The sequence below is a fragment of the Protopterus annectens genome, chromosome 4.part1 (genome assembly GCF_019279795.1).
Source record: "Protopterus annectens isolate FY-2018-M chromosome 4.part1, PAN1.0, whole genome shotgun sequence".
In the NCBI taxonomy this organism is placed as follows: Eukaryota; Metazoa; Chordata; order Ceratodontiformes; family Protopteridae; genus Protopterus; species Protopterus annectens.
In genome coordinates, this window is record NC_056734.1 from 625,076,561 (window position 1) to 625,099,018 (window position 22,458).

The 22,458-nt window shown below is 38.6% G+C and overlaps 1 protein-coding gene across 1 annotated transcript in view; it reads right to left on the reverse strand.

The window, feature by feature from the left end:
* Positions 1-22,458, reverse strand: part of LOC122801255 (serine-rich adhesin for platelets-like) — a 1,296,546-nt gene that overhangs the window by 1,109,798 nt on the left and 164,290 nt on the right. Inside the window, exon 4 of the mRNA XM_044070807.1 lies at positions 19,115-19,184. Coding sequence (XP_043926742.1) covers positions 19,115-19,184 — 70 coding nt within the window. The remainder of the gene's footprint in view (positions 1-19,114; positions 19,185-22,458) is intronic.

Here is a 22,458-nt window from a genome sequence, read left to right on the forward strand (position 1 = left end):
CCTTTGTTCCTTGGACAGGTACAATTTGGACTTCGTGGGTTAATGTTTGGTTCTCCGTTTTGTGTGAACGGGTACTATGTTGCATACTCTGCGTACATTTCATTATCCACGGACACTGGCTGGTGCGGTTACTATTGCAGGCGGACTGTGACAGTCAGCACTTTAGGTTGCTCCTCGCTTGCCGGCTTGGCCACGCCTACGGGCGCATCCTACTTGGGCTTGCGCACGTGCCCTCTGCACGTTTGTGGTTGGTGGCGCACTCATTACTATGCATGTGGCGCTGCTACGCCGATTATACACTGCACTGCCGGCGCAAGCCTTACACCGGCCTTGCGCCGAGCTTCATGAATCCGGGGGTATATCTATAAAGTAATGGAAAGTATTCTAAGAACTAAGCCAGCATAGAAATGGATAGAGAAAGATTTTACAACAGGGATTGCTATAAGTAGGCATACAAAAACAGACACAAAAGGATAGTATTTACTGGAGGAAGTTAAAGGAACAAGGTACTAGAGCAAATAACTCTAAAGCTAAAAGAGTAAAATAAGGCTAAGCAAGAGCTTAGAGTGAGAGAATATAAGCACAGAGAAAGGGATACAGGAGAGCCAAGTGAAACACTAGCTCTAACAGATTTTGTAGTAAAATCTAGAACAGAAGATGGTGTTAAAAAGGGATACTTAGTAGGGTGTATAAAGTAATGCATGATAAATGAAAGTTATGTACCCATCATAATGATAGGTCTGTGTTGTCCTGTTTTCATCTGGTACTACTGTTTTGATTCTCATCTCTGGTCTTGGCACCTTTAAACTTTTGGATTCAGAGCTACGAGTCCTCCTCTACCTATAATTCCCTTTCCTTCATTAAATTACCTTAGATCAAGTGTTGCTAACATAAGGTTATATGCTTCCAATATTGAGAGTTAACTAAAGATTATGTTTCAATACAGCCAAAAAAAAAAAGGTGGGGGTCACATGTAAATAAAAAGGAACCAACCCATTGAGGTTTACATTAGCAAGACTCCTCTAGACAATTTGGTGGGGGAAAGGAGGGACAGATGTTGAAACTGACAAAAGCAAGACAACAGATGTATCATTATGGTACGTACATAACTTTTATAACCGATGTTGTCCATTTCATCTGATTCAACTCTTAGGACAGATTCCCTAGCTGCTAATTTGTCTGGGTGGCATCCAGGAAGGCTAATCCTGAGAATAGCAGAGCCAAAGGTGGTGTGAGATCCGGACTGCACATCCATCTTATAGCAAGACACAAAAGTACAGATGGTAGACCAAGTGGCAGTGGTACAAATCTCACCAATTGGAAAATTATGCTGAAAAACTGTGGAAATTGCCGCTGCCCTTGTTGAATGATCAAGATGTTGGTTTCTTGGTTAATGATATACCCAATTTGTCATAAACACAATTTGTCAGCCATCTTGAGAGTATGACCTTGGAAACACCATATCCTAATTTAGCTTTAGATAATGCAAGAAAAATTGGACCAACTTCCTGAAATCTTTAGTTTTATATAGGCAGGACTTAAGCAGTATATGAATATCAAGTAAATGGAATGTGTATTCCTCTTTAGTTTAAATCTTCAGAAAGAAAACTGGTATAGATTACTGCACTGGTTTATGTTGGATTCAGATGCCACCTGTGGAATAAAGGAGGACAGTTTTAGAAAAACCCTGTCTTTATGAAAAATGAGATATGGCAGTTTGCATGAAAGGGCCAGCAACTCAGATTCTCTTTGCAAAAGTAACTGTCACCAAAAAGATAGTCTTCCATGTTAAGAACTTTAAGATAACTTTAAAGAGGCTATATATATGAATCTCAAAGTTTCCTATGTGAAAATTAGAAATGGTTGTGAGCTGTACTTTGACTGTTGAAAAGCTAGAACCTTTCTGGAAAATTCAAACTACTCTACAATAGAAGAAAGGGAAGCTGAAAAAGGATCTAAACCCTTCCTATATTCCAAAAGGAAAATTGTTTGCATTTGCTTCAGTATACTCTCCTGGTGCTAGACTTCTGTGAGGCTGTAAGCATATGTACTACATTGTTCAAAAACCGGGTGTCTCTGGCCATAGTTAGAATTGGAGGAACCAACAGTTTATTTCAAGGCTTCTGGGTCCAGGAGAGGATGTCTGGATGGATGGGATAGGAGATCTCAGATATAAATCAGTATCCAGGGAGGATGTAGAAGGGGAGACCAAAGATACAGGAACTAGACTTGTTGAGTCCACTACGGAGGAATGAGGAATACTTTGCCTTGCACCTTCTGGCTTTCTGAATGAATTTCATAATCAGTGGAAAAGGGGGCGGTAAAGAAATCCCTGGGGCCAACTATGGTTTACAGCATCCCTCTGTGATTGATCCTGAGGGGGGAGGAGGGTGAAGTAACCACTGCACTTGTTGCTTAAGTAGAATGCAAACAAGTAACAAGAATGGCCCCAGTGGCAGAAGCTTTAGTAAACCACTGCCTGATTGAGGGACCAGTCATGAGGCAGAAAAATGCACCTGCTTAATCTGCCCACTAGAACACTGGAGGGCCCCGGAATATGCATTGCTAGAAGAAAGCAATGGGAAGACCTCGCCCAATGCCACAATCTCGTGGCTTATTGACATAAAGGATAAGATCTGGTTCCTCTCAGTTTGATATACCAGACTACTGACATGCTGTCTGTCTGAAATGAAATTCCATCCACTGGCAGACAGTCTTGAAATGTCTGCAATGTAAATAAGACTGCTCTCATTTCAAGGACATTGATGTGATGGTTGGTCTCTAATGGAAGCATTTCTTGGAGAAGAGACCACACATGCAGCATTTGGGCAGCCCTTCAGGAGATTTCTCGGAGAAGGGGCCATAAAATCCTTGGTTTTGCAGACTGCCTCTACCCCTAGGAAGACATCCATTAAAACTACTCCCTCCTCTGCCCATGGAGGGGGTCGACTGAGTAATCATCTTGTTTAAAACCCTGTGATTTTCTGAACCACATCATCTTTCCTCCTCATTGATTCCTGGAAATGGTTCTTTGAGGAGTAGAGAAGTGGATTTCCATGGCAAAGGGGATCCAACCATCCTTTCAGTTTTGGTGAGTGTCTCCTTAACCTTAGTCCAAACAAAGTGAAACCATCAAAGGGGGCATTAAGGAAGGACATCTTAAAGCCTTCTGCAAAATCACATAACTTAAGTGCGGCTATAGCCATTCCATCAGCTGCTTTGGAAAGCAGGTGCATGGAAATGTTAGAAGGAATTTAAGGCATATAGCTGGGACACCACATTCTTCTGGAAACCCGCTGGCAAATTATCTAAAAGAGAATTGCTGGTCTCCTTGGTCAATTCTCTCTGGAAACATGTAATATGGGCAAGATAGTTCAGCTCTCTCAAAGAAAAGGTTGCTGAAGTGCTAGTCCATTTTCCAAGTCTGTTCAGAGCCCTAGATTCTCTATGGGGAGGTGTACAAATGTACTCTCTTTGGAGAGGTTTTTCTTCGTAGCTGCTGCTACTACTATAGCATTCACAAGGGACCTTTACTCCAGACAGTTCTATTCTTTGGTGCTGCCAAAACTTTGTCCAGTTTCCAGGGATTTGTTTCTACTGTATCAGGCTCCTTCCAGGCCCCCTGAACCACCAAACCAATGAGGGCATCAGGAGGGGAGACCACCCAGGCAGTAGAAAAGTCACCTCAAAAAGCCTCCTGAAATACAGATTCTTCCAGGGAAGGTACATTGGTGGACCATCCCACTTTTTGCTTCATAAGTTCTAGGTTTCTGCCAAATGAGACATTTTCAAAGGGGGATCTAGGAGAACCTTCCCAATCATCCAAATCATCTGCTGATGAATCTAAGTGCTTCCATTTGCAAGTCTGTTTCCCATGGACCTGTCTGGCAACAGCTTGAATCAGATTGGGAATTCAGTTAGTGAACATCAACAGGGACAGTCAGTGGCCAAAAGCCTCTAAGTGAAGGAGCAGAGTCTGAAGCAGTATACATAGGAGATCAGGTTGGATCCGAATAAGGTGGAGGCACCTCTTCTCTTGGCTTGGAAAGAACTGACTGAAAAGTGTCAAAAGCCAAAGTAGACATCAAAGTCAAGAAGATCTTTTTAAAAGGGGGAAGAGAGCTCCAGAGGCTCCAATCTGCCCTGGTTCCGACATCAGTACAGGGCTGTCAGGAGTTGATGCTTCAAGAGAGAGAGAGAGAGAGAAGGATCTGAAAGTTTCAGTGTTGACCCGCCCCCTCAGGTGCCAGCCCCAACACTTCAGCTCCAACAATTTCAGAGTTGGGAGAGACTGGGGGATATGCCAGGGCTGAAGTGGAAGGCATTATTGGCTTCAATGTAGACGCTCTGGGAATGTTCAGATACAAAGGCTTTGATTCAGATCAGACCTGCATTGGAGTCACTGGTGAAGGGTTCACTGTCACTATTCATGGCTCCACATGCAGGAATAGAGCCAAGAGGACTCCCAGCTGTAACTGCATTCATAGGACCCTCCGCATCATTTTGGTTGACATCTGCTTTGGTAAGGCTCCTTGAAGAACAGGAATACCTTGAGGATAAGGCAATCAAGGAAGCCCTGGACTGATGGAGTAATGGTGAATGCATTCAGGCACTAACCAGCTCCAGAGGAAACAGTAACAGGGAGATGAATAGATCAATGTAGACTTTAGATCTGAAGATTTTGGTACTTTTGGTGCTGGACCCACAGAAACTGCTGGGTCAAGAGACAATTTTTTGGCTTTCTTAAGCCCTTTCTCTGGAGACCTTCTTTCCAAAGTTGACTCTTTCTCTTTGGAGATTTCTTCTTCATTCTTTTTAGATGTTGAAGGAGAAGTCACTTTTACTAGACTGAGCTAGGAGAAAACACTTTAAAATTAACTTATTCCTTTTATTTTCACAACAAATATTACAGTTCCAATAGGGCAGTATGCAGAGCAGATTGTAACTGCTGATGTATCACTAAAAAAGCGTTCACCAGTCCAACAGGTAGCAGAAAAAACTTTTTAATAAAAGCCAGTTAAAAAACAAGTTGAGCGCTTTCATCTATGACTAATAGACTTCACCAGAACACTTTACAATTACAAAATACAGCTTATATACTCTCACACATTCATCTAATTATATAATTAGATTCAATTATCTAAAATATTTTAACCCTTTGACTGCTACCTCTGGACACGGACCAGTGTGTTGTGGATACATAAAACTAATTAAAATGTGTTTTACGAATACATAACTATGATTGTAATTCTAAGGACATAATGGATGTTTAGAACAAGTCTGCTATGCATTTGAAAGGGTATTTGGCACAATATGATGGAAATTGAGCTGTAATAACCACAAACCATGTTAGTCATATTACTAAAATAATGCAAAATGCAGAGGGATGGCAACAAACATCCTAGTTGGATGCACTAAATTCTCTTGTCATCCAACATAGGTTTTATGGAAATATAATCATTTAAGCCGGGAAAGACAGTGGCATTTAATTTAATTTGCCACCATACCTCTCTCTCGCCTATTTTTTTCTTTAAGTTGCCCCCTCTGACATTGATATGTACAATTTCTAAGATTCCAAATAAGAACTTGTCACAAGTCTTACTAATCTTCAAATGTTTGCATAATGCATTTTTTTCATCTCCCTTTCTAATGCAATAGTAATGATCGTAGATTCTATTGCGGAGACATCTCCGTTTGCCTACATAGTAACAATTGCATTTCGTGCAAGTTGCCAAATACACTAAACAAGATGTTCTGCAATTTCCTTTCCTGAATTTTATATTTGTGGAATTAATATCCTGTAATACTAATGAGGTTCTACGATCAATATATGTACACTGGTTGCAGTTGCCACACTTTGCTGTGCCTTTTATGCCATCCTGGGTAACTGCTCTATCTTTTTTCCTTTCAAATTCCATCTTTAAATTACTTGCATTGCTATACACAAACCTTGGCCTGTCCCCCATTATTTTTGAGATATTCGTATCCACCCTAAAAATATTCCAGTGTCTTTCCATAATTGCCTTGATGTCATTAGAGTTGTACCCGTATTGAAGGATACATGCCCCTGTATATTCATTCTCTACAACCTGATTCACATTGGTCTGGCCTGTAAGGACCTCCTCATTTATGCCTAAAATGGCCTGATATCTGATGTTTCTATTACTATTAACATATTGTTTTAATTCAGTAATCAAACTGTCAGGATACCCTCTCCCTCTAAACATATTTCCTATCAGATCTAGTTCAGTTTCCAAATCTGATGTCTCGGAGGTCATTCTTGCCGCTCTTATAAATTGACCTTTTACTATACTTTTCTTCTGTTTGTATGAGTGGCAACTGTTGTAGTGTAGATATGAGTTGCTGAATGTCTCCTTTCTGTGTATTTTGGATGTAAATCTCTTGTTCCTTATATTTATCTCAGTGTCAAGGTATGATATAGATTTTTTACTTGTGTTGATTGTAAATTGCAGGTACTCACACCTGCTATTTAGATATACTATAAACTCTGATAATTTTCCAACACCCCCATTCCAGATCAGGAACAAGTCGTCCAAAAATCTGGTGTATAGGTCTATATATTTCCACCAGTCACTGTTGAATATATATTCTTTGTCCCAGTCAAGCAAGAATAAATTGGCAAATATGGGGGCGCACGCCGCCCCCATAGCTACCCCTTTGCATTGTCTGTAATACTCCCCTTCAAAATATACGTAATTGTATTTTAATACAATGTCTACAAATTCCATAATTAGGTCTTTTTTTGCGTTGTCAACAACTCTTAAATCATCTATACTACTACTGAATCTATGTAAGCCCTCTTCGATAGGTATGCTAGAGAACAAATCTACCACATCAATAGTCACCATAATGATGTCAAATTTACATAAATTAGGTGTCAATCTTCTCAAAAAGTCCCAAGAGTCTTTTAGTAGATGCTGGACCTTATCATAACTAGGTTTTAACCATTTGTCCACTACTTTCCCAAATACAAAAGTTTTGGATTTGTTCCCTGATATTATTGGACGGAACGGAGGGTCCAGAACATTTTTATGCACTTTCGGAATACCAACTATAGTGGCAATAATGATGATTTAAGAGTTGTTGACAACACAAAAAAAGACCTAATTATGGAATTTGTAGACATTGTATTAAAATACAATTACGTATATTTTGAAGGGGAGTATTACAGACAATGCAAAGGGGTCGCTATGGGGCGTCTTCCATATTTGCCAATTTATTCTTGCTTGACTGGGAGAAAGAATATATATTCAACAGTGACTGGTGGAAATATATAGACCTATACACCAGATTTTTGGATGACTTGTTCCTGATCTGGAATGGGGGTGTTGGAAAATTATCAGAGTTTATAGTATATCTAAATAGCAGGTGTGAGTACCTGCAATTTACAATCAACACAAGTAAAAAATCTATATCATACCTTGACACTGAGATAAATATAAGGAACAAGAGATTTACATCCAAAATACACAGAAAGGAGACATTCAGCAACTCATATCTACACTACAACAGTTGCCACTCATACAAACAGAAGAAAAGTATAGTAAAAGGTCAATTTATAAGAGCGGCAAGAATGACCTCCGAGACATCAGATTTGGAAACTGAACTAGATCTGATAGGAAATATGTTTAGAGGGAGAGGGTATCCTGACAGTTTGATTACTGAATTAAAACAATATGTTAATAGTAATAGAAACATCAGATATCAGGCCATTTTAGGCATAAATGAGGAGGTCCTCACAGGCCAGACCAATGTGAATCAGGTTGTAGAGAATGAATATACAGGGGCATGTATCCTTCAATACGGGTACAACTCTAATGACATCAAGGCAATTATGGAAAGACACTGGAATATTTTTAGGGTGGATACGAATATCTCAAAAATAATGGGGGACAGGCCAAGGTTTGTGTATAGCAATGCAAGTAATTTAAAGATGGAATTTGAAAGGAAAAAAGATAGAGCAGTTACCCAGGATGGCATAAAAGGCACAGCAAAGTGTGGCAACTGCAACCAGTGTACATATATTGATCGTAGAACCTCATTAGTATTACAGGATATTAATTCCACAAATATAAAATTCAGGAAAGGAAATTGCAGAACATCTTGTTTAGTGTATTTGGCAACTTGCACGAAATGCAATTGTTACTATGTAGGCAAAACGGAGAGATGTCTCCGCAATAGAATCTACGATCATTACTATTGCATTAGAAAGGGAGATGAAAAAAATGCATTATGCAAACATTTGAAGATTAGTAAGACTTGTGACAAGTTCTTATTTGGAATCTTAGAAATTGTACATATCAATGTCAGAGGGGGCAACTTAAAGAAAAAAATAGGCGAGAGAGAGGTATGGTGGAAAATTAAATTAAATGCCACTGTCTTTCCCGGCTTAAATTATTATATTTCCATAAAACCTATGTTGGATGACAAGAGAATTTAGTGCATCCAACTAGGATGTTTGTTGCCATCCCTCTGCATTTTGCATTATTTTAGTAATATGACTAACATGGTTTGTGGTTATTACAGCTCAATTTCCATCATATTGTGCCAAATACCCTTTCAAATGCATAGCAGACTTGTTCTAAATATCCATTATGTCCTTAGAATTACAATCATAGTTATGTATTCGTAAAACACATTTTAATTAGTTTTATGTATCCACAACACACTGGTCCGTGTCCAGAGGTAGCAGTCAAAGGGTTAAAATATTTTAGATAATTGAATCTAATTATATAATTAGATGAATGTGTGAGAGTATATAAGCTGTATTTTGTAATTGTAAAGTGTTCTGGTGAAGTCTATTAGTCATAGATGAAAGCGCTCAACTTGTTTTTTAACTGGCCTTTATTAAAAAGTTTTTTCTGCTACCTGGTGGACTGGTGAACGCTTTTTTAGTGATACATCAGCAGTTACAATCTGCTCTGCATACTGCCCTATTGGAACTGTAATATTTGTTGTGGAATTTTGTGTTGCGGTTCCAGTATCGGTTTTTTTTTTTCTTATTATTCCTTTTATTTTGAAGGGCTTTGAGGCCAAAAGAAGCACAAGCTTCGCAGTCGGTGTCCAAATGTACATGCCTACATAGCAGACACAGAGTGGGGGGCCTTGAGGAATTTTGTGGCCACATTTAAACATATTTTAAAAATTTTATCAGCCATGCTGGTAGGGTAAGAAATGTCAAACACACATGCACAACACACTAATCTTTAAATTTTAATGAAAATAGGAAAAACTTATTAATAACTCTAATGGTAAATTTATATTCTAAAACTAATAACAATCCAACACTATATATAAAACTGTAAATATCTAATTAGGCAATTAAATATAACTATTATCTAAACGTTATAAGAAATAAAGTTGTCAAAAGGACAATGGGTAGGGAGGGAATAGTGCAAAGCACCAGCTAAAGTTAGAAGAAAAAGACTAACTGAACATTTTTGGAAAAGACTTATCCTAAAAGGAAATTAGAACCACTGCGGCATTTAGTTCAGATAGCAAACGAGATCTGGGTTAATCTGATGAAGGAATGGGAATTATGGGTACAGGAGGACTCAGAGCCCTGGATCTGAAGGTTAAAGCTACAGAGACAGGATAACAGTTGGATCAGAGTCCCAACAGTTGAACGAAAATGGATACCACTGAATCTATAAGAATCGGATTTGAAAAGACTGAAAAAAAAAAAGAATAGAAAGGCAAATGACAAAGGGAACAATGGAAAGAAAGCTGTAGGGCTTCCAGTTGTTCAGTCACAGTGGTTTGGGTTGTTTGCATAGAAGTGTTTGTACAGGTATTTTTACACCCCAGGCAGACTTCAAAGGATTTTCCTGTAGATAGGTAGCAAATGCTGAAGATGTAGAGGGCAAGATAGAAGAAACATGGAATATATATTTTTTGGAATATAATAGATTAATGGATTCCAAAAAAATCTCTAAAGAGTACCATAATTGAAATGTTGGGAGAACAAATGGTAAAGGAAATGAAGACCTAGGATATAAGATATGAACTGCTTAGACAAAATTAGGCCTTACTAAGTTTAATGCTACCAGCTGCCAAAAAATCAAAATCTAAAATCAGCCATGATGGAAGTTTTAAAATGAATACTGAAAATGAGGTAAAAGAACTGAAGTCAGACATTTAGAAAAAATGTGGAAATATATTTCACAAAAATAAATGGAATTTGTTGGAACTATACCTACAGAATAAAGCTCAGAAGGTTTAACAGAAGGTGCAAACTGAGTAATGTTGAAGTGAATGAAGATAGTTAAAAAGAAACCATATTGTATGACGGTAATGGAAATTTATTTTTATCTATTTGTGTGTTAAGTACAGTTGGATAAAATTTTGCCATAACAGTAGATATCCAACTTTTCACCATTCCAGTATTCATCATATGTGGGATCTCCTACCAAAAATAGTCCAATGTTTGGCCAGCATACCAAAGCCTTTACATCCTCCCAGCATCATACATCTGATGTATGCTCCCCTCACAGGTGTAGGGCACGATGTGATGGATGCATGTTCAGTCCTCAAAACTGAAGTGCCCCAGGAGAACTAAAACAACCTCAGGAAAAATAAGGATATTTGCATCCAAGAAGAATGCAGATAGAGAGAGAAAAAATAGGGCAAGAAAGGAAAAGACCCCAAGGGCAGCAAAGTGCTCTCAACCAAAAGGAGAGAAAGGGAAGGCAGTCAGGAGGGACTGAATACTGCAACACTGAAAAGCAGGACATCTACCATTATGGTAAGATACTACACAACTGTACTGTCTCCTTCCTTATCAAACTGTTGCACTATTCATTATATATGTGGGAGATTACCAAAGAAGCTATTGTAAAGGAGGAACCCTCCACAGACCCATGAATAATAGTCCTGGGAAACCTTGCCCTGGTTCTGAAATGACATCTAACTTGTAATGTTTAGTAAAAGCTTGAACAGAGGCCCAAGTAGCAGTTTCTAGAATGGATCCAGTGTCCAGAACCTTGAAGAAAGCTCCAGAAGAGGCTACTACTCTTGTAGAATGAGCTTGAACTGAAGTGGAAAGCTGTTTACCATGAAAGGAACAAAAAGAAGTGGCCTCAGAAATCAAGAGGCGAGAGTTTGCTTAGAAACCACCAAAACAAATGTCCTGGTATGAAAAGAAGCAGAAACATGCTGTAATGTTCAGGCAGCCTTTGTCTTACTGAAATAACATCTGAGCAAAATCTAAAGTGTGAAGCACCTTTTCACTAGCAGACTGTGAAGAAGGAAAAAAGGAAGGAAGTTGGATAGACTGATTCACGGGCAAATCATTAACCACCTTGGGCATAAAAAGATTAGTACACAGAGACCCCTATTCTCCATGAAAAATCAAAAAAGTGAGGACCTACCATCAAAGCCTAAACTTCAGAAACTCTCTTGGCTAAAGTAAGAGCCACAACAAAAAACAGTCTTCATGGTGTAATGTTGCAAGGAAGAAGAATTGAGCTGAAAAGGAGACGGAGTTAATTTTTCAAGGACAAAATTAAGGTCCCAAGAGGGAGGAATAGGTTTTTTGGGGGGTCTGATATGAAGGATGCCTTTAAGGAACTGTTTGACCTTGAAACGAGAAGCCAAAGTAGGTTCAAGAGCAGACAAGAAGAGATTGCTGACAGGTGAACTTTAACAGAAGAATATGCTAGACCAAAACTGAGCAGTAAGAAAGCACCAAAGGGACCCCTACTGAAAAGGGATCCTGGTCACGTTTGAGACACCAAACAGAAAAAACTCTTCCATTTAGCCAAATGGGAGTTTATGGTAGTGGGGTTCCTGGCCTCCTGCAGAACCCTAAGTATTTTGTCAGAAACATGGTGTCTAAAGGGAATCAAAATCCTATTACCCAAAGTGTCAAATGAAGAGTTGACATTTGAAGTTGAATTAATGACCCCTGGTTTTGTGTGAAAAGATCCATCCTGAGAGGTTACTTGGGATAATTGCCTCTGGGTTAGTGTGAGAGAGAAGGGGGAACCAGTGCTGTCTGGGACAAAAGGGAGTCACCAGCAAGATTATTAGGGAGTCCTTCATGATCCTGTGCAGGACCCTGGGAAGCAGAGGAAGTGGAGGAAAAGCATATAGGAACATTCCTTTCAAGAAAAAGGAATGGTGTCCACCTTCTAAGTCAGAGGACTTGGGACTATGAAACAGAACTGAGTAAGTTGTCTGTTCAAAGGAAGGCAAAAATATCCACTTGAGGAATACCCCAGTGATGTACAATGTCCTGTAACACTTCCCTGTGAAGCTTCTATGCATGGGGTTGTGCCCTGGACCTGTTCAGATAGTTTGCCACAAGGTTTTCTCTGAAAAGCTGTAGACTGCCTGAAGGGTTATCTGATAGTGGATAGCAAAGTCCCAAGCCTGAAGAGCTAGTCTGCAAGAAGATAAGACTCTGTGCCTCCCAGTTTCTTGATGTACCACACAACTATGATATAGCTTGTAAAGACCTTTAGAGGGCCTGGAGCCAAAAAGGAATGGAATGCCTGCAGACAAGAATGAGCACCCTGATCTCTCCTTAATGTTAATATGGTCTGATCTCTGATGAAGGGCCAGAGACCCTGAACACTCAGATTGCTGGAAGAAGCTCCCTATCCCTGATGTGAAGCATCTGTGGAAAGCTCTTGAGTAGGGGTAGGAGTCTGAAAAGGTAGGCCTGGATTGAGGGATATCTTCCAAATCCACCAATGAAACTCATGTTTGAGACAAGTTAATAAGGGAATTGGAAACTCAGAGGGTAGCAATGCTGAAGTCAAACTGAAAGAGATACCATTGAATCTTTCTCATATAAAGCTTGGCAAAAGGAATCATGGGGTTGGTAGATGTGCCATCTGGGGTGATATAATCTGTGGCCGGCACAGTGGTTCAGCGGATAGCATTGTTGCCTCACAGCAAGAGGTTTCCCAGTTTGATTAGTGGCTGGGGCACCTTCTGTATGGAGTCTGCATGTCTTCCATGTATTCGCATGGGTTTCCTCACACATTCCAAAGACATGTAGTAGGTGAATTAAACACGTTAAATTGGCTATAGCAGCAAGCGAGTTTTGGAAGAACAACCACTGCAAGGCTAGCCACCTGGCAGTGTAAACCATGGCTCTACATGATTGTCGCTGTTTAAGCGACACGCTGACCCCATGTGCAAAAATTGGGAAAATGGTTTGTGGATGGATGGGTAGATGTCATGAACCCCAAGACTCTGAGAAATTCCCTTGCTGAAAAAGAGGGAAAGGGGGAAGACAGACTGGAAGTAGGCTGTTATAGACAGAACATTGGGAGACTGAAGAGAGGCCAGCACTGAAATGGTCTGGATTCTGCAACCCTGAAAACTGTCATTTTGGGAAGCACTGCACAGGAGGAGCATGGTAAAGTGCAGATCTTGAAGTATCTGGAATTGGGAGGGAGCCTAAAATAGTAATTCATCCATATATGGGAATATCTGGATTCCCTGAAAAAAGCAAAAGACTATCACAGGGGCCATACATTTGGTGAATACCCCTGGGGCTGTAGAAAGGCTAAAGGGTAAAGCAGAGAACTGAAATGAGAGGAAGAAACAGAGAAACATAAATAACTTCCTGAAGAGAGAGTGAAAGAGGATAAGAAGACCGGCAGAAATGCCTGGGAGCAAGAAGGAAAGAGTCTGGAGGGAAAGTAACCTAAAAGAAGGACCCTTTAGAAAGGTGTTGAGAAAGGATAGGTCTGGGATAGTTCTCATGACCCCTCTTTTCTGTGAACTAGAAGCATCCTGGAATAAAATCCTGTTCCCCATTGAGCTTCTGGAACATATTGGATAGTCCCACGATATTGTAGATCTTGCAGGACAACAGAAAAGTGAGGAAGTTTGTCTGGAGGAGGTAGAGGAAGACCTGAAAAGTGGGGAAAGGATTTCCATATCATAAACTAACCATGAAGAATAATGGAAAGGACCCAGAAGTCTGAGGTAATCTGTTGCCTGACAGGAAAGGCCTGAAAGACAAGGGAACATGACAGAGGGGAGAGGGAGAAAAATGTCAAATGGTGGCAGATTTGTCCAAAAAAAGAGATTTTGATTCCTGGAAGTCTTGAGTGGGTTTATCAAAATATGTGCTTAGAAACATTTTTCCTCTTTGAGGCTGACAAGGTTGTCTATGAATAAAGGCAGATTTAGAAGGCTAGTTTCTCTGAAATGTGGGTATAAGTGAAAAAAAAATTGTTTAAGGTCTTGCATAACTTTACCTTTGTCTTGTAGAATCTTAAACATATCAGCAGCAGTACCAAAAATATTTTGGTAATCCAAAACAGCATCTAGGAGCTTGGCCTTCATACAATCAGGTAAAGCCTGTATGCACAGCCAAGAGTACTTCCTCATAACTGAACCTGAAATTAGCAGCTCGAGGATGCATCAAAACTACATTTGATAGAATGATGAGACACATGCAAAGTGAAACCCAGTAAGGAAAGGGCAGTAGTCTTGCATTCAGAATCAGGTGGGTCTGACAAGATCCCCACCCTCCAGTTGAGACAAAACAGACCGAACATACCTGGTCATATGGGTCAGATAATTTATGTCTCTAAAGGCCAACGTAGCAGAAGTATAAAAACATTTCCCCCAGCCTCTACATAGCCTGACTGTCTTTGCCAGAAGGGAGAAGTATGGAAGATAAAAACTTGTCAGGCTTATCCACAGATACAGATACTACAGCAGGGTCTGCAGGAGGATACTTGTAAAAGGTACTTAAAGGCCTCAGGTACCTTATAAAAGAGGTTAGGCTTCTTGGAGGAGCAGAGGCTGGGAATCAGGAGCCAAAGAAGCAGCTGCAAACGTATCTAACAAAGTAGCCGGTACAGTGGGAACATTTGAAGGTTTAGGAGATTACATTTGTATCAGCTCGTAATACCTCTTTTGGATGTTGGAGATCTGGCAACAACCCCATTTAAAATGCTCCATCATGAAAACCACGGTGTGCACAAAAGGCAGCTCCTCAATGTGAGTAATCAGGGCTCAAATAAATCTGTGTCCTCTAACCCATATTCTAGGGGTGAAGTGATTTGCAAGGAATGGGCCAAGGATTCATCTCCTGAATCCATTTCCTAACCTGAAGAATTAGATTCCCTAGTTCTTTTGGCTGAGGTAGAAGCTGGGGGGGGGGGGGGGCACAGATAATCCCTGATGGGGCTTCAAGGTTATAAAGGAGGTGAACAATCCCTAGGTAAAATCCAGCCATTCCATGAGGATAGTTGGCAATGGGTTGTATGAGTTTAGTTGTCTGCTTCATTTTCATTGGAACATCAGCTTTGTCCAACCTAGGAGGCTCACAGCTATGCCTAGACTCGAAGGGTACCAATAACCTCTTCTCTAACTAGGATTTGGGGACCCCCCCAGGCCTTTTGGAAATTATCAGCAGGGGGTTCACCCTCATCGTTAGTGATGGATGTTTGCACAGACTCAGAGGCCATGCGAGAAGCCGGCCTTATGCGGGCCTCCAACAGGGTTGCAGCAGAGGAACTGCATGGTCTTTGGGGTCTTCATCCATCTCAAGAGAGATGTCCAGTAGAGGCTGGACAGCAGCATAATCAGAATGAGACTTTTTAGTCCTTAAGAAATGGCTGTACCTCTGTGTGGGCAGATTTAGCCATGGTACTCTGGGTGAGAAGCTTAAGATGTTGGTTCTCCAGGTAGACGGACAATGAAGATAGATGGCTGCAAAGAGCTTTCAGAACAAAAACCTGACAAATGCTACACTGGGTATGATCATGCAAAGCACCTAAGCAGAAGATGCTCTTGCTGTGTCTATCTTTATGGGGAATCTGCCTCCCACACTAAAATTTTCCCTTCCTGAATGACAAACTCACGGTTAACACAGAGAAAAAAGGACCAATGGGGCACTTAAATGTAAATGGCTTGGTAGGAACCAGGCCAGTGAAAGACATTCAGACAGACATTCAACCATGGCATTCAGACTGGCAGTAAAGAAGTTCTAAGGATCGAGCATGTGTATGTTGCCTTTATGCCCTATGTCTACATGGGAAGCATAAATCTCATATATGATGCTGAGAGGATATAAAGGCTTTGGTATGCTGGACAGATGGGCTACGCTTGTCAGGAGATCCCACATGTAATGAATACTGCAACAGTGATAAGGAAGGACATCTTTATGCTGCAACTTAAAAATACAGGATTTAATAAAGGTGTTAAAAAGGACAAGATGGGCAAAGGAAAAGGAATGGGAGACAGAACTTTAGTATTAATACCGGTCTTTTGCAATAGGAAAGTGCCGGATGAAAGAAAGAACAAATTGGATGGTAGCTGTTAAGCAGATAATGCAGAAAAGCAGTTGCAAGAAGAATATACCAAAGGAATGGCTTGGGGAGGAAGAAATTTAAGTGCATTACGAAAAAGGTCAAAGGAGTGCAACAGGTCAAAAATGAAGGAAAAGCCAATAGTAGAATGAAAAATGGGATAGTGAAATGGAGAGAAGGGGGTGAAGTCAGGGTGATTTCAATGATTTGAAAAATCTAAGAAAGAAGGAAGATGTCAAAACAGGAAGTACTAAGGACAGGCATTCTGACAGTACCAATAACAGAAACATGGGACAGTGAAAAGGATGGATGAGACGCAGTGGCACAAAGATAGTGTTCATAAAGGAGGTCATGAGGGAGACAATATACCCAAGGGGAGTAGAGGAGGGAAAATGTTATCATATATAGAAATACTACAAATACTACAAATAAGTGTCAGAATAAAATTTCTCTAGTAGAATTACTTCAGACATTATCTCTATGCAACCTAGGCCAGAAAATATGCTTGGGTTCTATGAAAATTATTTCTGAATAAGTTAGACAAGTCCGTTTCTGTTTTGTAAAACATTATGTTATAGCTGAATGTGGCATTGTTTAGATAAGAGATTATAGCTTTCTTTTGTTCCAGACAAAAATAATATGGAACATTACCTGCCTTGGAAAATCTGCCACTATATTCTTCCTTGCTTTTATTACAAGTTCTGTAATAAATGAAGTGTTATTTGTATAAAGGGAAAGCGTGAGATAATGGAAAACCAGCAGAGTTACATTTCAAAATGTTCTCAAAAACGTCACTATATGATGACTGCAAGCTGTTGCTGTCAGTTTAAGAATATGAATTATGATTGGCTAAAGTATTCCAGAAGGGACCACCTAAGGTTGAATGGTTTGTTTCATGTATATAATACAGTCTTTGTAGAATGTCATGATAGATTTGTTTCTCAAGTAATGACAATAAGCTGTCACTTCTATTCTGGAACAATAAACTTATTGCCACAAAATGATTTTATGTCTTATTGGAGTTACTAATGGACAGTGTCACAGAACTCTTAACAAAACAATGGAAGATAAGGAGGAACAAAGACTAGATGAACTGGAAGTGTGTAGATGATGACATTGAAGAAGAGAGGGAACCAGAAGTAAGGATACTTGAAATAAAGCTGGGCAGAGAAAGGGGGAAAACTGTACTCTACCATTCTCCACATGTCATCTAACATCACATTTAAGGTATGATAAGCTAATCAAGAAATGAAAAAAAAAACAGATGTGCTGGAAAGAAAAAGATAGCTATCATGGAATACCTTATTTGTCAGACCCATCATAGAGTATATCATCATACAGTCTTGGTACAGAATCCAGACAGACTGACTGAAGTGCTTAGCCTGGAAGGGTTCAAGCTACAGTTAGTAGATAAAACCAGTAAAGGAACTCTTTCCTGTTCTCTATAGGGAGATGAAGCAAGAAATTTAGAAGTCAGGGCTCTACCAGCTGGTAATGACCATGTTAACAGTATGGTTAATGCTACCTTGGGTCTGGAGCCAAGAAGAGCCACAAAGTCCAGGGTCTGAGGCTACAGAGGAAATGGCTAATGCACTGGGTTGTTCAGAAACACAGATCTGAGAAGATTACAATACAGTAAAGGAGTGCAGGAACCATGAAAAAAATGCAAAAGGGCAAATTGAGGAGGGATGGCAAAAAGGTTGCCAAAGTCATCAAGCAGAAAAAAATAACACAGGGATTGGAGAAACAAGGAGAAGCATCTCAGGAAAGGATGAATGAAGTCCAGAAATGGAAACCACTGGGGCAAAGGGGGAATTAAAGGGATCTTAGAGGCCTGGTTCACAAAATAAGTAAAATAAAATAAATGAGAAAAATTTTGTCACACATTAATAAAAACAATAAGGTTTTGTTCTGATATATAGATGAAAGAAAGACATTAAAGAATTCAATTAGGAAATTAGCTTGGGAAGGAAAATATATGATGGCTAATGAAGTGAAAATTCTACACCCATATTCTGTATCACTGTTTAACAAAAAAGCAGAACAGACATCACCAGCCTGGGAAGGCAGGATAGAGGCAGTCAGAGAAAGGACAGATGACAAAATAACAGAGGAGATGGAAAGGGGACCGAGGGGTCTTGAGGAAAACAAGGCAAGGGGATCAAACAGTCTTCTGATAAGTATAGTTTTGGTAAGATTTCTGACACAGTTGATGTTGCTATAATGAAGTACATTTTTTTTAAACAAAGGGTGGCTGACAGGTGAAATCAAATACAGAAATGGATGGCAGAAGCTGAGAAAATTGAGGTCTACAGTTTCTAAATTAATCAAGCATGAATTGATCATTACTAACAGCTCTAAGCTTTAAATGGAAAACCAGGTCCCTATCATTAAACATTTCTAGTATATCTAATAATCATTGTTCTGTTGACATTGCTTTAAGTGAAGAGTTAACCTAACATCTGTAATGCAAACAAAGCATGAGCAGTCACACTAAAAAGAAAGAAAAAGCAGCAATATCCAAGTAAATCCTGCAAAGAAAACACAGTTATGCAAAGAATATTTCAAAGGTATACAGTCTCATGTGGGCACTGTGACCTGCCAGAACTCCCAAAAATCAATGAAAACACAAATAAATAAATAAAACTACTGACTGAAGACAAGTTCTTTAACAAAACACTGAAAAACAAGCATTTTTTCTTTAAAACTATATGCCACAAACACAAGACGCTACACTTCAATATCTCCCTTCTTTTATTTTTCACTAAAAGTACAAATGCATATATTCAAAAAAAATAAAAAAAACTCACCTTTTTACATTAGAGTCTACGTCAGCAGACTCCTCTCCAATATATGGCAAAATTGGTATTCCCTTGTTTCCTAAACACAAGTGGAGAGTAAAAACAAATTCAGAAAAACTTCTACCCTAAATAGTAATTAACACTGACTTAATATGCCTCTCGTGCTTTTTTTTTCAAATGTTATGTACTACTTCTGCAGGAACCCAAACACATCTTCGGCAATGTGAAATCATGCTCAAATACAAGAAATCCAGTTCTATTCACAGGAACAATACTGGGCAAGTGATCACAGGTACCAAGACAGGCCTTGTCATGTACACCTTTATGTACACAGTTAAAAGCTATTGCCACCCATTTGGTATACTTAATAGTACCCACATCCCCGATAACCCTGGTATATGTCTACTCACCCAGTCATCAAGACTAGTCTAAAAGGCAGACAAAGTAGTACTTTGCATGACCTATAGTGTTAACTGGCTGCATAGGCTGGAAATACATTCAGTTAGGAACATATCCTTTCAGCAAGTCTTACTTAATACATTTATTAACTTCAAATTACACAGTGACATGAGTACACATACATTTATAAAAAGAAAAAACACTGAATAATTTTTTTTTCTTTTGCATGCATTGCACTTATATGGGTTATTTTTTAATGTTTCAATTTAACATTACTTAGAATTCTCAAGTCCTGCACTCCTCCTGAACATTACTCTGCATATATTGTTCCCACAGATCCCATTCATTTCTGAATAGTTTGCCCCTTCCATAAAGATTCCACCTCCAGTTCTTTTACCACCTTTCCAGCAGTCAGTAAATCTGCTACAGTTGGTTTAGTTTATTTCCCTTTTCTAGTAACTTCTTTTTTGGTGGCCAATCTCATTAAACTTAATAGGGTCTTACTGTGTCTAGACAATCCTGTTTCTATATCCCAGCTCAAAAGAGTCAGTTCCTTAATTACAATAATTCGTTCCTCACAACATTTCTGACAAAGCAAGTAATCTACCAACTCGATTAATTCTCAAAATGTCCCCAAGTACCCCTTCTCTTTCCCATCATTACTCCAACTTCTGCAGTCTATTTGTAGAAAAATTATCTGAAGCCTATTTTGAGTATAAAAATACCTCTACAAACACTCCCATGCAAAAATCCTAAACCTTCCAGATTTTGTTGTTTAATTGGGAATAGTAATAATCTTCCCACTTATCCCAATACCTTAGTTCCTTTGCTGATTTTCTCCAATGAATTCCAGATTCCTCTTGCCCATTTTCTATGCCCCTACTTGCTCTCATCCATTAAGCTAAATACTTCCCCACTCCTGCATTTGCTTAGTTCTCAAAATAGTTTCTGCTACTTTGTAAATATAATATTCTGTGGTTGTAAATGTTCTCTTTAAGGGCCTGCATTCAAAATCCTACTCTCGCCTTATTTTTTTGGCAGCCCTCTTCAGCATTATTTCTTTCCACTTTGATTTGCAGACTTGTGTTTGTACTATGTATATCAGCCTTAATTATGTAGTTCTAAAAATATCCCCCATAACCGGTAATCTTAAACCACAATCTTCTGTGGTACAAAACAACCTATCCCACTTATCTCTTACCCTCTTTTACACCCAAATAAATTCCTTTACTTCTTTTATTAAGGTCGACAGCTCCTCCTCGGGTTGGTAAAAATATGCCAAACGTGTATACTATTAAAGGGACTAGAAATGTTTTCCTACTTGTACCTTACTATCAATATCCATAGTCAAGAGCATCCAACTTCTGAATTTTATGATCTTTCATTTAGTTTCTTCTCAAATATGCTTAGCTGCCATTATGAAATCCTTTTTAGTCCAAACACCTAATTACTTATCTTGTATTGCCATAAATATGTGTACTGCTGAAACAATTCATTTGTGGGGACAAAGTTGCCCTCTATAGCCTTTGTTTTATTTTCATTTGTTTTATATACTAAAACATTCTGAAACTGCCTGAAAATGTTCCACAACACTGAATTATTCTTTTCTGGGTTTACCAAATACAAAATATCAGCAAATAAAGCAATTTTTTTTTGTATCATACCAGCTATACCCTTGAATTTTTGAGACCCCCATTTTCTTTGCTAAAGTCTCCAAGTATAAAACACAAAGGAGAAAGACAACACGCCTACCCTGTTCCTGTATTAAACTTGTCAGACAAGAATTCTTGATACTTCTGACCCTTCATATATCACTCTAATTAAACTCATTATTCTATAAGGAAAGTGGAGTTTCTGTCATTGCCCTACTCATGAAAATCTACCAGTCAACAAATGTGGGGGCCTTGCACTCTGCTTCCCTTTAGATCAACATTTTCTGTTAATGTTGTCAAATGTTTAGATACTCTCCAGAAACACACTGATCCAGGTTTGGCAGCTCCTTAGCCATTCTCTTAGCTAATAGACAAACACTTTATAATTATGAACAATAAATTGCAAAGCGGTAACTGATAAAACAAAAAAGCGATATCCTGGGTAATCCAGTAACGTTTATTGCACACACTTCTTGAAGAAATACAATTAAAAAACCAACGATAAAAATAATTTATACGTTCCGTGTACTGAGCGCTTTCACCCACAAATGAAATAGGGTTTCTTCAGAGTACAAAAATACAGTCAAGGTTGTAACAATTTATAGGTAGCTAAATTGATTAATAAGTTAATTGATAAAAGCAACGCCTACTGATTAACATTTGGTAGTCAGTTTACTCCTTAGTTTTTGAATAATAATGTTGACGCAAATTTAATGGTGTCTGTAATAATATTAATAAATAGTAATGTATAAAAATTCACTGTAGTTCAATACAAGAGGGTGTAATACTATATTATTTATTGTGTATTTAAAGAGCAGCATGTATAAGGTGTTGTAAACTAATAATATATACAAATTCAATGATAAAAAAGCTTAATAATATATTTAGAAGGACATATAATTTCTTGTTTTGTTTTTGTTTTTTACTCAAAGAATTTTGTTTAAAGTATGTTTACAGAAATGAATATGTATGTAATTATGTTTAAGGTGTCAATGTAATAAATAATATATATAAATATAAATATAAGTATAAATATAAATATTTATATAGAGGATGTAATTATAAATATTAACGTAAATATAAATATATTTCATAACTGACCTTTACAATTCTTTGAAAATTCTATAAAAACTGCATAAATAATGTTAAAAACAGATAAAATACATTTTGTACATATTTTGTATATATAAACATAATTAAATACACACAGATTTATATTTCAGAACACTGGCAATACTAATGTGTCCATTTAGCCCTGGTGTTACACTGGCATTAAGTCTGAGTTGCCACAAACATTCCTTT